This window comes from Phytophthora cinnamomi, assembly GCF_018691715.1.
Source record: "Phytophthora cinnamomi strain GKB4 chromosome Unknown Contig5, whole genome shotgun sequence".
Classification (NCBI taxonomy): domain Eukaryota; phylum Oomycota; class Peronosporomycetes; order Peronosporales; family Peronosporaceae; genus Phytophthora; species Phytophthora cinnamomi.
Genome location: NW_027150938.1, coordinates 601,053 through 614,616, shown reverse-complemented (window position 1 = coordinate 614,616; position 13,564 = coordinate 601,053). Strand labels below are relative to the sequence as shown.

At 54.4% G+C, this 13,564-nt stretch overlaps 8 protein-coding genes across 8 annotated transcripts; 3 read left to right on the top strand and 5 right to left on the bottom strand.

Annotated features, from left to right (window-relative positions):
- Positions 1-14: 14 nt before the first annotated feature.
- Positions 15-1,525, bottom strand: IUM83_09799 (chloride channel family; the record flags this gene model as incomplete). Its single annotated transcript, XM_067934266.1, has 3 exons — positions 15-897; positions 968-995; positions 1,069-1,525. 3 exons carry the CDS (start codon positions 1,523-1,525, stop codon positions 15-17), a joined length of 1,368 nt encoding a protein of 455 aa, XP_067799250.1.
- Positions 1,526-1,702: 177 nt separating this feature from the next.
- Positions 1,703-3,902, bottom strand: IUM83_09798 (uncharacterized protein; the record flags this gene model as incomplete). Its single annotated transcript, XM_067934265.1, has 3 exons — positions 1,703-3,448; positions 3,542-3,746; positions 3,853-3,902. The coding sequence occupies 3 exons, from the start codon at positions 3,900-3,902 to the stop codon at positions 1,703-1,705; spliced, it is 2,001 nt and encodes a 666-aa protein (XP_067799251.1).
- Positions 3,903-4,106: 204 nt separating this feature from the next.
- On the top strand, positions 4,107-5,372 carry IUM83_09797 (Myb-like DNA-binding protein; the record flags this gene model as incomplete). Its single annotated transcript, XM_067934264.1, has 3 exons — positions 4,107-4,675; positions 4,830-4,875; positions 4,950-5,372. 3 exons carry the CDS (start codon positions 4,107-4,109, stop codon positions 5,370-5,372), a joined length of 1,038 nt encoding a protein of 345 aa, XP_067799247.1.
- Positions 5,373-5,592: 220 nt separating this feature from the next.
- On the top strand, positions 5,593-6,996 carry IUM83_09796 (tubulin-tyrosine ligase family; the record flags this gene model as incomplete). Its single annotated transcript, XM_067934263.1, has 1 exon — positions 5,593-6,996. The coding sequence occupies one exon, from the start codon at positions 5,593-5,595 to the stop codon at positions 6,994-6,996; it is 1,404 nt and encodes a 467-aa protein (XP_067799248.1).
- Positions 6,997-7,103: 107 nt separating this feature from the next.
- IUM83_09795 (putative tubulin-tyrosine ligase family) lies at positions 7,104-8,760 on the bottom strand (the record flags this gene model as incomplete). The annotated part of the gene is made up of 4 exons (XM_067934262.1): positions 7,104-7,168; positions 7,228-7,375; positions 7,450-7,555; positions 7,643-8,760. 4 exons carry the CDS (start codon positions 8,758-8,760, stop codon positions 7,104-7,106), a joined length of 1,437 nt encoding a protein of 478 aa, XP_067799376.1.
- Positions 8,761-9,234: 474 nt separating this feature from the next.
- Positions 9,235-9,915, bottom strand: IUM83_09794 (Nucleoside diphosphate kinase B; the record flags this gene model as incomplete). Its single annotated transcript, XM_067934261.1, has 1 exon — positions 9,235-9,915. The coding sequence occupies one exon, from the start codon at positions 9,913-9,915 to the stop codon at positions 9,235-9,237; it is 681 nt and encodes a 226-aa protein (XP_067799377.1).
- Positions 9,916-10,271: 356 nt separating this feature from the next.
- On the top strand, positions 10,272-10,667 carry IUM83_09793 (Huntingtin-interacting protein K; the record flags this gene model as incomplete). Its single annotated transcript, XM_067934260.1, has 1 exon — positions 10,272-10,667. The coding sequence occupies one exon, from the start codon at positions 10,272-10,274 to the stop codon at positions 10,665-10,667; it is 396 nt and encodes a 131-aa protein (XP_067799379.1).
- Positions 10,668-10,873: 206 nt separating this feature from the next.
- Positions 10,874-12,823, bottom strand: IUM83_09792 (mechanosensitive ion channel protein; the record flags this gene model as incomplete). Its single annotated transcript, XM_067934259.1, has 1 exon — positions 10,874-12,823. One exon carries the CDS (start codon positions 12,821-12,823, stop codon positions 10,874-10,876), a length of 1,950 nt encoding a protein of 649 aa, XP_067799380.1.
- Positions 12,824-13,564: the final 741 nt, after the last annotated feature.

Genomic DNA, 13,564 nt, shown 5'->3' with positions numbered 1-13,564 from the left:
TTCGTAGCAATCTGTTAGCAGATGATGGTTGTTGGCTCCGCGGATTTCATCTCTTCGTGAGGCGAGCAACCAGGTCCTGCAGACTTCAGCTCGACTTCTGAAGGATTCTCGGGTGTTTTCGGGAACCCATTTTCAGCGGTTATTGATGCGCGTGACCTTGGCGTACGCTTGCGCTCTTCACCACTCGCCTTCACGGCTTTGACCTCCGCCTTTCGAAGTGGTTCAGCGCACATGCAGCAAAAATTCGCGCTTTCCTGGTGGAATTTTTGGAAGCACCGTGTGCACTCAAGCACCTTCGTGCACTTCGGGCAATCAAGTATCTCCGACGTGGCTGGTGCGGACGGTGGTGCGCTTAGCAGCGTCGGGCTGGCGATGATTCCGTAACCAACAAACATTACAATGGTGGCTAGAATCCTCCCCACGATGGTTTGGGGTGAGATATCTCCGTAGCCCACTGTCGTGATAGTCACCACTGTCCAGTACAGACTCACCGGAATGTTTCCAAACTGGCGGTCGCCTTCGATTAGATACATGGCCGATCCAATAACCAAGATGATCGTGAACAATGCAACCAAGAAGACCGCAATGTTTCGCCGATTAGTCTCGATGTTCTCGGTCAATGCAGCGCTAGCGTCCACGAAGCGAGCTAGACGCATCAGGCGAAACACGCGCATCACACGGAAAATTCGCAGTACTGCTAAGTGAAGCAGTGGACGAGCTTCCGGAAAGATGTAACCCACGTACGAAGGCACAAGAGCGCACATGTCCACGAAGCCTAGCAAGCTGAAGATGAATTTGCTCGGTTTGCGAAGACATGCGACTCGAAGTCCATATTCAATCGTGAACAGGACCGTGAATCCAACCTCTATCGCTAACAGATAATCTCCGATTTGGTCTCTTGAGTGTGAGAACACAGGTAAACAAGTTAGAAGAAGCCTAGATTGCAGCACAATAAGAGCTTGCGTACCGAATTTCCTTGACACTATCCATGACAGCTGCATTCAGGACACAATACATACTGACCATTAGGATTCGTTACCAACACCCTTCACAGCGAGAATTACTTACCAACCGTGACACTGATAGTTACAAGAGCGATCAGTATAAACGCTACCCGCTGGCCCATCGGCGTGCTAGTTCGGAAGAGGACCATGTAGACCCCCATCCAGTTCTTTTTGGCGCCTCCTATGACATCACGGTCCACAAGAATGCCGTTGACACGGAATTCAACTGGCTCAGCCTCCAGCTCCTCCTCGGGTCGTTTCTTCTTCTTGCGCGGAGCCTTGGTGGTCTTAGGCTTCTGTCGAGATGGTAACTCCCCTATCGGCATTACGCGTTGTGGTTTTCCCGGATCGCTCGACTCCATGGGCTCATCGGGCACAACAGTTCCATCAACGGGGACAGTCGAGTCTTCCAGCTCACCGGGTGCGACTTCGACCTTGCTGGAGATATCAGTGCCATCGACAAGACCCTTCTTCTCCTCCTTCCGACGCAACTTCCTCTCCAGCTTCCTCTCCGACCCCATAGTCGCTCAGTAAGGTGGCTTGCCAACCGCGGCGACCCTATGACGCTTTGGCACGCTTGAAAATATTGTTCGTTTCCAACTGTCCTTGGCGGGAAACGGCCGCACTCGGCTAACAGATGCAGTAAAATACTAACAAGGTAACATGAAATCTCATTACTTAAACCCACGATGTGGGTCCTACGCGGCACGGGTGCGCAACTCGTGCTGGAGTGTGCCATTTTCGAGGCGAACGCTTTCAAGGTCGGCAAGCACTTTATCCAAATGGCTGCTGCTGTCCCGTGCTTCGATCTGCGAGATCCAGTTCTGCAGGTCGCGCGCCGCGTTCTCCTTCTTTCCGACGTCCCCGACAACCAAAATGAGCTCCTCGAACAACTCCCGCACTTGCGCGAACTTGCGATAGCACTCAACGTACGCGTCAGCTCTCGTACTGCTGGAGCTTTTGCTCTTACTTGCGGCGGTGTAGAGCTTTTCCTCCGCTACAGCTTCAGTCCGCTTCAATTTCTCTGAAGCCGCATTCAGTTGCTTTTGAAGCCCCTTGATGTCGTCCAAGATCTTGACGATATCTTGTTTCTGCTTGTGGACTTGCTTGATGATATCCATGATGCGCGAGGTGTACATGTTGCGCGTCATCAGACCACCACCGGAGTCTTTCTTCTTGCCGAGCTTGGCCATTTGCCGTTCTTGAATTTTTTCTAGCGCTCGAACGCTCTCCATTTTCGAGTGAATGATGCCAGTGATTTCTTGCATCTCCGTTCGGAAGGCCTTAATTTCGCGGATTAGTTGTCGGCACCGAGCTTTCCGACTCGATTTCTGCCCTTCCAACTCGCCGTGCTCCTTCAGAAGCGGCTCACGAGCGATCTGCATTTGCTGCGTTAGTTCCGCCATTTTGTCCTCATTCGTCTGGCAAATTGCCTCCAGCTTTGCAATGTTCGCTTGAGCCTGAGGAAGCATGGCGACAAGTTGTTTTTGTCTTGCCACTTGCTTCTGCATTTCCTGTCCAGTGGCTTGTGTTTTAACGACATGCTGTTCGACCTGTTGTAGCTCGCCGCGTTCACGATCCAGCACCTTTCGCATGGCAGCAATACGACGCTCCGTGTCGTCTACCTGCTTTTGGACCTCCTCGAGTGATTGCTCCCCGCGTTGTTCGTACTGTTCAACGCTCCTCCCTTCAGCTTTACTTGCATCTGTGCTGCTCGACCCAACCGATTCCATTGATAAATTCTGTTCAACCGCCACTCCAGACTTAAGAGAGTCCGCATCCGACAATTTCAACGCGAGTGGGACATCCGGAAGTGCAGTCGCCAAGAACGACTGAGGTTGGATTGCAGCGAACTGATCATCCTCCTTCTCAGCTTCCTGCGGAGCGAGGAACCCGCTTTCTCCACCACTTTCAGCATTCTTCAACGCCGCCCCAACTTGGTTCCGCCCCAGTTGTACGCCCTCCGCCTCAACTTCCTCCTCAACTTCCTCTTCCCGAAGCAATACGGTAGCTCCGCGTTTTGCCACGGCTAGAGCCTCCAAAAGTGACGCCGACTTGACGGAATCCCCAGGAAAATTGTCGAATAGTTTGCGGGTCGATTTTCCGGGTCTAGTCCACGGCAACTCAAGCGGTGAAGTTTGCAGTGGTAGTCGCTGGAATCCCTTCAGCCCCTTAATATCTTGGTTTGGCAGCACATGCAGCGTCTTCTCACGCTTCCAACTCGAGAAAATATTCCCCAGTTGCTCATTCCCCAAGACGGCGTCCTGCCTCCCAGCAGCATCACCTCCAGTCACCAAAACCTCACTTTTGCTGTCAAGTTCATCATTCTCCTCCAACTTCGACCCCGGCAGCTTCCCCACCAGCCACGACAAAATGTTCCTCGTCTCCTTCTCGCTCGGGTACAGGAAGTGGTTGTACCCGCAGTCGCCAGCATAGCCCAATTCCTAAAACGAGATACAAAGACAAAAAATAACATTGGCGTAAAATAACAGTAAGATGCATCATGTATCAGAGGTAAAATATAAAGTGGCGCAGACCTTGAGGATATTGGCGAGCTTGGACCCCACGCGGTGCCTCGCTGCTACGCCCACGGGGGCCCGGGCGTCTGCGGTCGGGAGAGTGAAGGCCGCGCCGTCGCCCGCATCCTGCAATCTCGTCAGGAACTTGAGCACGACGACGATGAGCGCGTCCGACGAGAGCTCGGCCACCGTCCAGGACGAGGCCTCCGCGGACGCTTCCAGCCTGAATTTCTCCGATGAAGCACCGTGAAAAATAATAATTTTAGCATGACCTCACGCGCAGGACACAGAACAGCATCAGCAGCATCTCCGTCCACCGACAAACGCACCAGCCGCTCTGCTGCAGCGCCGCGAAGATGAAGGCGTCGGCGTCGGCCATGTCTCCGAGAAGGAATGATTTGGAAGCAGCCTGCCTGCGGAACCTAATAAGGCGACCTCCAGAAACAAATAGTATCTTGCCTCGCGACGCTTCGCGAGCACAGCGGCGCTGTAACGTCTCGCCAGTTCCAGTTACGCCGGACGCGTGCAAGTTACGGCCCCAACAGCGCAGGCCCAAGCCTCGATCGCGTGCCGCGACCACACAATGGAGACGCAAGCGCAGCCGAGCGCAGCGCAGCCGGAGTGCGAGCCCCTGGAGCAGCTCGGAAATACTCAGAAAGGGGTCTCAGAGCCTCCTGCAGTGGAGATGAAGGAGCCTGGGGGCTCTACAGCCCTCTCGGTGGACGTGGAGGCGCCCGTGCTGCAAAACAACGAGCTGAGCGCGACGTCGCCCTCGTCGTCCATCGCGATTCTGGTCAAGAAGATGCAGGAGCTGGTGCACAAGTACGGGCGGCACACGGAGAGCGCTGCTGGTGATGTTGCGGTGCAGAACGGGGAGGCGGGAAGTGAAGTGCAGCAGCTGCGAGATCGGTTGGCGGCGCAGGAGCTTCTGACCCAGCAACTGACGGAGCGAGAGCAGGAGAGGGAGGTCGAGCGAGAGTACATGAAGACGAGCGTGCTGTCCCTGCAGCAAGACCTCCTCCGGCTCATGAACATCGTCGAGCTGCAGATGCAGATCCCGACGGCCATGTCGATGCCCATGATGCAGATGTCCCCGATGGCTGGGATGGAGATGGCCTACCGCGGTGTATCGCCGAGGATCGCTGCTCGGGGGTATGTGGGGGTGAGCCCGACGTCTGCCGTGCCAGGACACAGAGCCACTGCTATGAAACGTCCAGCTGAAGATGAAGATGCCGTTGCTCGACACGTACAAGTGACGGCGGCGGCACTGATCTCACCTGCCCACGATCCGGCGCTCCTGGTGAAGGAGTCCATGTCGCCGCAATGCAAGCGCGCCAAGGTCTCAGGTCCAGGTACGCCGAACAGTAAACTGAGCAAGCGCCCTTGGAGTGCTGATGAAGATGGTGCGCTCGAGCTGGCTGTGCAGACCACAGGAGCGAATGACTGGTCGGCTATTGCACGGCTTCTCCCGGGTCGTTGCGGCAAGCAGTGTCGAGAGCGGTGGGTGAACCACTTGAGTCCGACAGTGAACAAGGAGGCCTGGACGGAGGAGGAGGACGAGCTCATCTTCAAGACGCGCGATCGTATCGGGAACCACTGGGCTGACATCGCGCGCTTACTCCCTGGACGGACGGACAATGCTGTCAAGAACCGCTACTACTCGACCATGAGGCGTCGCGGACGTCAGCTACGCAGCAGCGGTAGCAACAAGAGTCGTTCGCCTGATTCCATGTCTGATACGTCTGAACTTGCATCGATGGACGACAAGTCGGGACTTGCTGCCTCACTGTCATGCTCACCAGCATCGTCCGAGACGAGTGCCGCCGAGCTCCCAATGGAGGATATCTGATCATATCTGAGCGCGAAAACTGAAAACCCACGATGTGTTCAATTCATGTGAAGTATATAGCAGTATATAGCACTTGCGAATGAATTCTTTGCCGATATTGTGACGTCTGAACCGTGTGGATTGCGGCATGGATTCGCGTTGCAGCCGTTGCACATGAACGGACGCTCAGCTTTGGCGCTAAAACGAAGTCTTGGGTTTGCATTCTCGAAGAGACTCTACGATGACTACTAGGGCTTTGACTTCGTCTTACACAGCTTCGGCTGTGTCTGGTGGCTCAGCCGCATCTTCCTCAGTTGCACCCTTCTTAAGTGGTGGGAGCAGCAGTGCTGGATCAGCAGGCAAGTTCCGATGGCGAGTGGACTCCGAAAAAAACGTCGTGGTGTGGAATTTTGAGCGTCGAGGCTGGACGAAGACCGAAGGTGATGACTGGAATGTCTACTGGGCCAACAAGACCACGATCAAGAACATGTTCAACCCAGAGAACTGTGTGCGGCTAGTGGATGGTCAGTACGTGAACCATTTCCCCAACCACTACGAACTCACTCGCAAAGATCTGATGGTCAAGAATATCAAGCGCTACAAGAAGGAGATGCTATCGGTGGCGACTAGCTCGTCGAACTCAACAACAACGAGTTCCAACGCGAATTCGAATGGTAACGCAAATACGATGTCGGAACCAGCTTCCGGGGCATCTCCACCTGTATGGTCCGCTGAAGCGTTAGACTTTTTGCCGACGACTTACACTCTACCAGCCGACTACTCGCTGTTTGTTGAGGAATTCCGACGGAATCCGAACGTCATGTGGATCATGAAACCTTGTTCCAAGGCGCAGGGCAAAGGCATTTTCATCATCAACAAACTCTCTCAAACCAAGAAATGGGCCAACCAACGGTGGACCAACATGCCAATCAAAGAAGGATACGTCGTGTCTCGCTACATTGAGAACCCTCTGCTCGTCGGTGGCAAGAAATTCGATTTGCGGATGTACGTGCTGGTGCTGTCGTATCGCCCCATGCAAGCGCTAGTGTACCGTGAAGGCTTCGCGCGATTCTGCAACGTGAAATACTCTGCAGCGGCGGACGACATGGACAACCCCTTCATGCACCTCACTAATGTTGCTGTCCAGAAGAACAATGAAGACTACAACAGCAACCATGGAGGCAAATGGAGCGTGGCCAATCTGTGTCTCTACGTGGAAGCTACGCGTGGTCGTGGTACTGGAGACAAACTACTTCGAGATATCCATGCAGTCATGCTTCACGCGTTGAGAGCCGTCCAGAACGTCATTATCAACGACCCGCACTGCTTCGAGTGCTATGGCTACGACATCATCGTGGATGAGAACCTCAAGCCATGGCTAGTGGAAGTGAATGCATCTCCATCACTCTCGACCACTACACGAGAGGATCGCAACATGAAGAGTCGACTACTCCGGGACGTTTTAGAGCTGGCCATCGCAGCCGATGCTGGACCTGACCAGCGCCGAGCGGTACTCCCGCCTCCTACACTTAGCTCTACCACGGGTTTCATGTGGCTGCTCAATGAGACTGCTCAGCTTGAGGCTAATCGACTGAGAACCGATGGAAAAAATGCCAAGCGAGCATCAAGTGCTCAATGGCGGTGAGCAACATGTCCTCAGCTTGTGTTTGGCGAAGTCTTAGCTAGGTTACCATTCGAACCAATGCCTCAATAATGAAGTGCATCTAGGATTGTAAATGTCTGCTGTCAAACTTAGTTGAGTTCGAATGGCAACCACCCGTTGTCAGAAGTTCGCGAGGCTTCCGGGTCCAACACCACTGCAAAAACAGTAAGTCGGATTGCACAGTAAATATTGATCGACAAACTCATAACACACCGTTTAGCGCGTCAACCGTAGCCTTGGATGCTAACTCCGCTGTGATGTTGGTGCTGTGGCTGACATCAGGACTGACATTCACCTCAAGCAACCACACATGGTTGTTTTCGTCCACTAGAAAGTCGAAGCCAAGCCATTCGAAGCCTCTCTGAATTTGCCACAAAACCAGCAACCTTGTCAAAAGAGGAAGATTTCAATTTGCCTGCAAACGCAACAACTTACACCGACAGCTTTCAACTTTGGCAGTATGGCACCCAGCGCAAGCCGAGCAGTGCTCTGCATTTGGGGCAGAATTATCTCCATCCACAGATCTCTTCCGTGATTTTGCCTACGATAGCATTCATGAGTACCACGAGGAATAAGTGCCAAGTCGAGTGCAGCAGTTTAAGACAATTCAATAAAGGGCAACGCCCACCTGAGAATGTCCCGAAACTGTTCCGACGACCACATGGGCTCAAACATGTCCATCTTCTCTTCCTGCGCGTTACCATCCGCAGCATCTTTGTCTCGGCCCGCTTCGATCCCGTCTGATGTTTCAATTGGTACAAAGTGCTGCTGAACGGAGTAATTACTTAGGTGAGTAAACCGATCCTGCAGCCGTGACAGTTGAAACCTCCGGGCACAAAAGCGTAAGTAGCTTTTGTAGAACCAAAACGCAATCGGCTTCGGCTCGAGCTCAGTCACCAGCACCCACTGGCGAATATCAAACTTGCGGCCATTCTGCAGCAGGAGCGGTCGTTCGATGTACTTCTGCACAACCCACTTGTTAACCGCCTTCCTTTCCAGCCTAGCCTCTGACTTCTCCTGCTCTCTTTGTTCATCTTCCGACAGAATCTCCTCCAGCTCCTCTAGCGAGCTACACATCGTAATCCCTCGTCCTTGCGACAGGTTCGACGGCTTGCAGATCCACACATCGCCCCTGCCAATTCCCACAGCATTAAACTGCGGGTCTCGCCGCTCCAACTCGCTCAAAACCTCTTTGACCTCCTGGCTACAGCACTCGGCCGAGACTTCCTCCCCTCTCGACCCCTCCAACCACTCCAAAACCTCAAAACCAACCTCGTCCTCCCTCCACCTCTCAAAGAACGAATCCTTACTAAGAACTGCCTTGGCCAGCCTCAATGCAGCCCCACATTGAGCCGTAGAGCCAATGCAGAGGCTCTGCTTGAGCTCAGCGACCGCCTGGCTGTAGACGAACCAGCGTCGCAATAGAATTCGGTCTCGTGGTCGGCTGCCGTCGAACGTGCGCGGAAAACAGTTGTCCACTTGAGACTGTCCTCCTGTGTCTCGCTGTCCAGATGCGTGGGCGTACAGTAGGTCTGCGAAATGGTCCTTCTGCGAGAAGAGGACGGAATGCTGCAGGTGGTTGACGACCTGCGCCGGCGTCACGCGGCGCCACGCGATCTTGGCGTAGTTGGTCCACTTGAGGTCGAACTTGGGACAGCCCACGAACGGCAGGCGCCTCCACCCTCGCGCCTGCAGCGCCGCAACCACGTCCGGGAACTTGTCGTCCGCGGCGAAGAGCTGCGCCATGACAAAGGGGCGCAATCAAAATCCCGAAAAATAAATATTCAAAGCAATATATTTTGGTGAGAAATATTTTTTTCTCGAAATAGTACTAACTGTTCATATTTTATTTTGGCATAAAAAGAAAGTCTTTTAATATTTTCTGGTATTCAAGTCAATCACTTTAGCACTTTCGCCTTACCGCTTCACCTGCTGGTTTCAGCTCCAAACGGCCAACACTTCACTCAAAATGATTATTTTCTTGAGGGCAATTAGCTCGTTGCTATTAATACTACAGAAGCGTGCTTTGGGACAACTACTATAATACTACAGTAGCGCGTACATGTAATAACCTTGAATTGAGAGCTTTTTCATGCCAAGAACAAGACAGACTTGAAAATTGCTGTTCGGCATCATTTTTATTGTTTGATCAAGACGGTAAGCTACAGGATCGCTGCATGAGTCTGCATTCCGCCAGTAACTCGGCTCCGAAGACTTCGCCTAGTTGTCCGAGACGATCCACGAGTCGAGGGCGCGCTCGTAGTTGCTGACCTCCTCGGGCTTGAACCACATGGTGATCTCGTGCTTGGCCGAGTCGGGGCCGTCCGAGCCGTGCACAAGGTTGCGGCCCGTGGAGATGCAGTTGTCGCCGCGCAGGGTGCCGGGGGCCGCCTGGTTGGGGTTGGTGGCGCCCAGGATCTTGCGGCCCGTGAGGATCACGTCCGTGCCCTCCCACACCATGCACACGATGGGGCCCGAGGTGAAGTACTTGACGAGGCCCGGGAAGAAGGGGCGCTCCGACAGGTCGGCGTAGTGGGCCTTGGCGCGCTCCTCGGTGGCCGTCATGAGCTTGAGCGCCACGAGCTTGTAGCCCTTCTTCTCGAAGCGGGCGATCACCTCGCTGATGAGGCCGCGCTGCACGCCGTCGGGCTTGATGGCGATGAACGTGCGCTCCTTGGACGTGCCGGGCACGCCGGCCAGGGGCGTCGCGGCCTTGGCGGCGGGCTTGTTCTCGGCCACGGGGGCGGCGGCCAGCGCGAAGGCCGTCACGCCGGCGGCAGCGGCCACGGCCAGAGCGGCGGGCGTCTTGACGGCCGAGGCGGCGCGCGCCTGCGTGGCGAAGGTGCGGCTGGCGCTGCGCTTGGCGGCGGAGGCGACGCGGCGGGACACGCGGGAGAACATGGTCTGGGCTAGGAGGAGGCGGGGAGGAACGTGCGGCGGGGGAAGCGGAAGCGCGAGTGAGCCGAGCTCGAGTCTGTGGTCGCAAATCCTCGGCCGTTGGATCGCGTCCGTCAAGCAGGATCTTGTCGTCCCGTCGTTGCATCACGCCCGTCGGAAAGCCTGGCAGACCTGATGCTGAAACCGTCGCGACGAGTCGTATGATCGCGTTTGTATGGAGCTGCACCTGTGACACTGCGTACTGTTAATTCACCGGTAGAAAACCGGTTGATTAAAATAGGGCGAAAGCCTCTCAGACTCGGTGGTCGGTATACCGGTATCCACCGCGGAGATCGGCTGGTCCTTCAGTGACCGAAAAGATGAGCGCGGAGGACAAGAAGCAGCAGGCGGCGCAGGAGGCCGAGGCGGAGGCCCAGGCCCAGGCGGGCGGCTCGGACGACGAGGAGGAGCCGCAGCAGGCGAAGAGCAAGCAGGACGAGAGCAGCGCCATGGACAAGCTCACGGACCGCGAGGAGGAGAAGGCCATGGACGAGAACAAGATGAAGCAGGCCTTCCAGGCGCTGCTCAAGCAGGAGGAGGCGGACAAGGAGGCCGAGCGCCTGCTGGAGAAGAAGCTGGCGGCCGTCAAGGTCAGCAAGGACGACGTGGCCCTCGTGGCCAGCGAGATGGAGTTGTCCTCGCAGCAGGCGGACCGCAAGCTGCGCGAGGCCGGCGGCGACGTCGTCAAGTGCCTGCAGACGCTCATCGCCGCCTAAGCGGCTGCTTTCTCTGCAGCAGTGGTACAGCTACAGCTACCTATAGCTGTTGCTGCTGCTTCTGGGGTTGCTGGAGGGTTAATAGACTGTACGCCGTTTTTTGTTGTTGCTAGGGATTTTTGTATATTGCTGATGCTGGTTGTACTATTTTACACTTGCTGCTGCTGTCGTCACACCCACCCCACGCACAACGAACGATCCGATGACTACTGTTGAGAGATGGCCAGACCCGAGGAGATCTTTCTCCGCGCGTGGGATTTCTGGATCGTACTCATCATGCGCTCGAGCTGCATGTGCTTCATGTCGACGTGACCGGGGCGCAGCACCTGCAGCGAGTCGCGGAAGTGGTGACATGCGGCCACAAGCCGAGAGCCTTTGCGGTTCGTGTGAGGGTCCAGAGTGTCCACGATGTTCTGGAAGTGCATACTCTTCTTGAACCGCGGGAAGCTGTCTTTCACCATGAGCCGCATGATCTCGTCGCAGGCTTCGTCGAAGAACGCGGCCTCAACGACGTCTGTTGGTGCCAGTTTGTCCATTTTCTCCAGGAGACCGTCTCGAATCCCGGAGGGGAGATTGACTTCTTTGGGGGCGTCTGGCTGGATGTATTGTGTTCGAATATGCTTGGACAGCTCCCGCCGCTCTACACCATCCTCCGTGACGCGGAACTTCTCAATGTCCAAGAAGAACAAAAAGTTCTCGTCGCTATGCTCCGCCTCGAGAAACGCTTGGAATCGTTGGGTCATGACGCCGTGCCGCAACACGCTGGCAAAGTCACATCGCTCGCCGAACCAGGCTATGTTTGCTGCTGCCCCTGCAGCAGGGTATTCCTCGAAAAGGTCCAAAACCTTGTGAAAAGGGCAGGTCATCAGCACTGCAGCCGACCGAGCAAGCACTTTCCCCTTACGCAAGTTCAGCCGCTCAAACGTGAACGGGCCCAGATAACACCCTGGTGTGAGGAAGACGGTGTTGTCCTGCCCAAACTTGCTAGGTTTTCGATGCTTGGCCGTGATTTCAAGCGCGCCATACACCAAGAAGACGAACTTTGGCTCGTGTGTGTCGTGCTCGTCTTGTTGACGCAGTACAACATCATTTTTGTGAACCTGGTCTTCAATGTCAAGCGTGTGGCTAAAGCGTATCATCCGTTCGCTAGGTATGGACTCGAAGAAGGGCAACACTCCACTCACAATCGCTTTCAACAATAACCTCTCTTTGAGAAGCTTGCTGACGCTTATTCTCACATCGGGACATTGATCCAGCAAGGTGTGGAATGCTTTCTTTTCGATGCTCATCAGCATACAGCTCTCAAGCGCCTTGACGGTTGCTGCGCGCGGAATGTTAATGAGAAGCGACATTTCTCCGAAGAAGGAACCTGCCTCCAGTTTTGCCAAGGGGGCAGTTGCTCTAGAGCTCGTCACTTCAACTGATCCAGCGAGAGTCACGAACATTTGAGTGCTGATGCCCTCGTCTTCGCGGAAAATGACACTGTTGCTTGGATACACGCGGATAGTTGACATTTCGGTCAGCATGGAGAGCTTGTCATTTGGCAAATTCGCGAAGAAGGGGATGATACCAAGAAGTCCGATGAAATCAGCATTGGTGAGTGCGTTGAGCGATGAGTCCTTTTGACGTTCCGTAGGATCGGGCAGAGAATGCGGGGGAAGAAGCAAATATTGCGAATGATTTTGCAACTCAACGCGAGCGCACATGGTCGACTGCAGCACAACCTCATCTCCTGCACCTTCAATCACGTATCGACACACGATTTCCTTCTCAGACTTCCAAAAGAGAAATATTTCTGAGGTGAGTATCACCTCGCCTTCGAATTTCGGGTCCAGCGAGTACGCGATGTCAGGAGTATGAGGCACCACTATCCGAGCACTACTACGTCCAAGAGGCATAAACGCACGAATGTTGAGAGTGTTCCTGCCGTTCGCGTCGAAGAGGCTCACAGACCCGTCAAAAATCACAGCAAGCTGTTTGGTCAGAGCTGGAATTGGCGTGCGGCGGCTTGGTTCCGCCTCAACTTTACGCACTTGTGCGTGCTGAATAATCGTCTGAGTGCTGTCTGCGCCGATGAGCTGGAGAAACAAACTTCCCTCGAATACCCTCCGGACCTCCACGCATCTCTTGCCTTGGGTACAGCAAACACCTCCCATGCTCCAGAATCACCACACGGCATGAAGGCGCCTTGCTGGAAACTCGGTGACACGCACGCAGTGGTTGCGGTCGTATTGATAGATGTTTTCCCTCATGCACTCTATTTTCGACTTGTTCCAGGATAACCATAATTATCGGGCGCAGAGCACTCGCTTAAAGGTTGAGTTAAACCTTGTCGATAGCTTCCAGACAAAACTTTACCAACATGATTTGGCGCACACACTGGAGTACTCTGGCAAATCCTGTTTACGACCTCGGGATTTACCACGAGACAGGAATTGTGGAAAAGTGGGCTGAGTGAGCGGATAACGGAGTATGCTCCTACAACGGCAAATCTACGATTTGTAGCTACAAAACGAGATACATGTAATGGGCCATGGTATCGTGTAGTAGATTGCATAAACATGACACCACGGCAGTTCACTGTACGCCACAGCCGTAGTGGAAATTGCTTCGCTCAATCTTCACTGCTGCAACTTTGCGGTGAGGGACTCGCCTTAAGTTCTTGGACCACAGAATTAATTTGGAGTCATTCGCGAGTTACTAAGCTAACGGACGCCTCGAAGTGAATTGGGGCCACATTTAGTCACTGAACCTGTCCACGTTTGGATCGACCGCAAGCCTATTCCTGGCTTGCTCGCTCGAGAGGCCTGCGGCAACATGTAACTGCTTGTTCAGCCTAGTTGTGCCAAATCATTGACCACGTCCCGCGTGAACGCATTTCGTGCAGCAGTTCAACG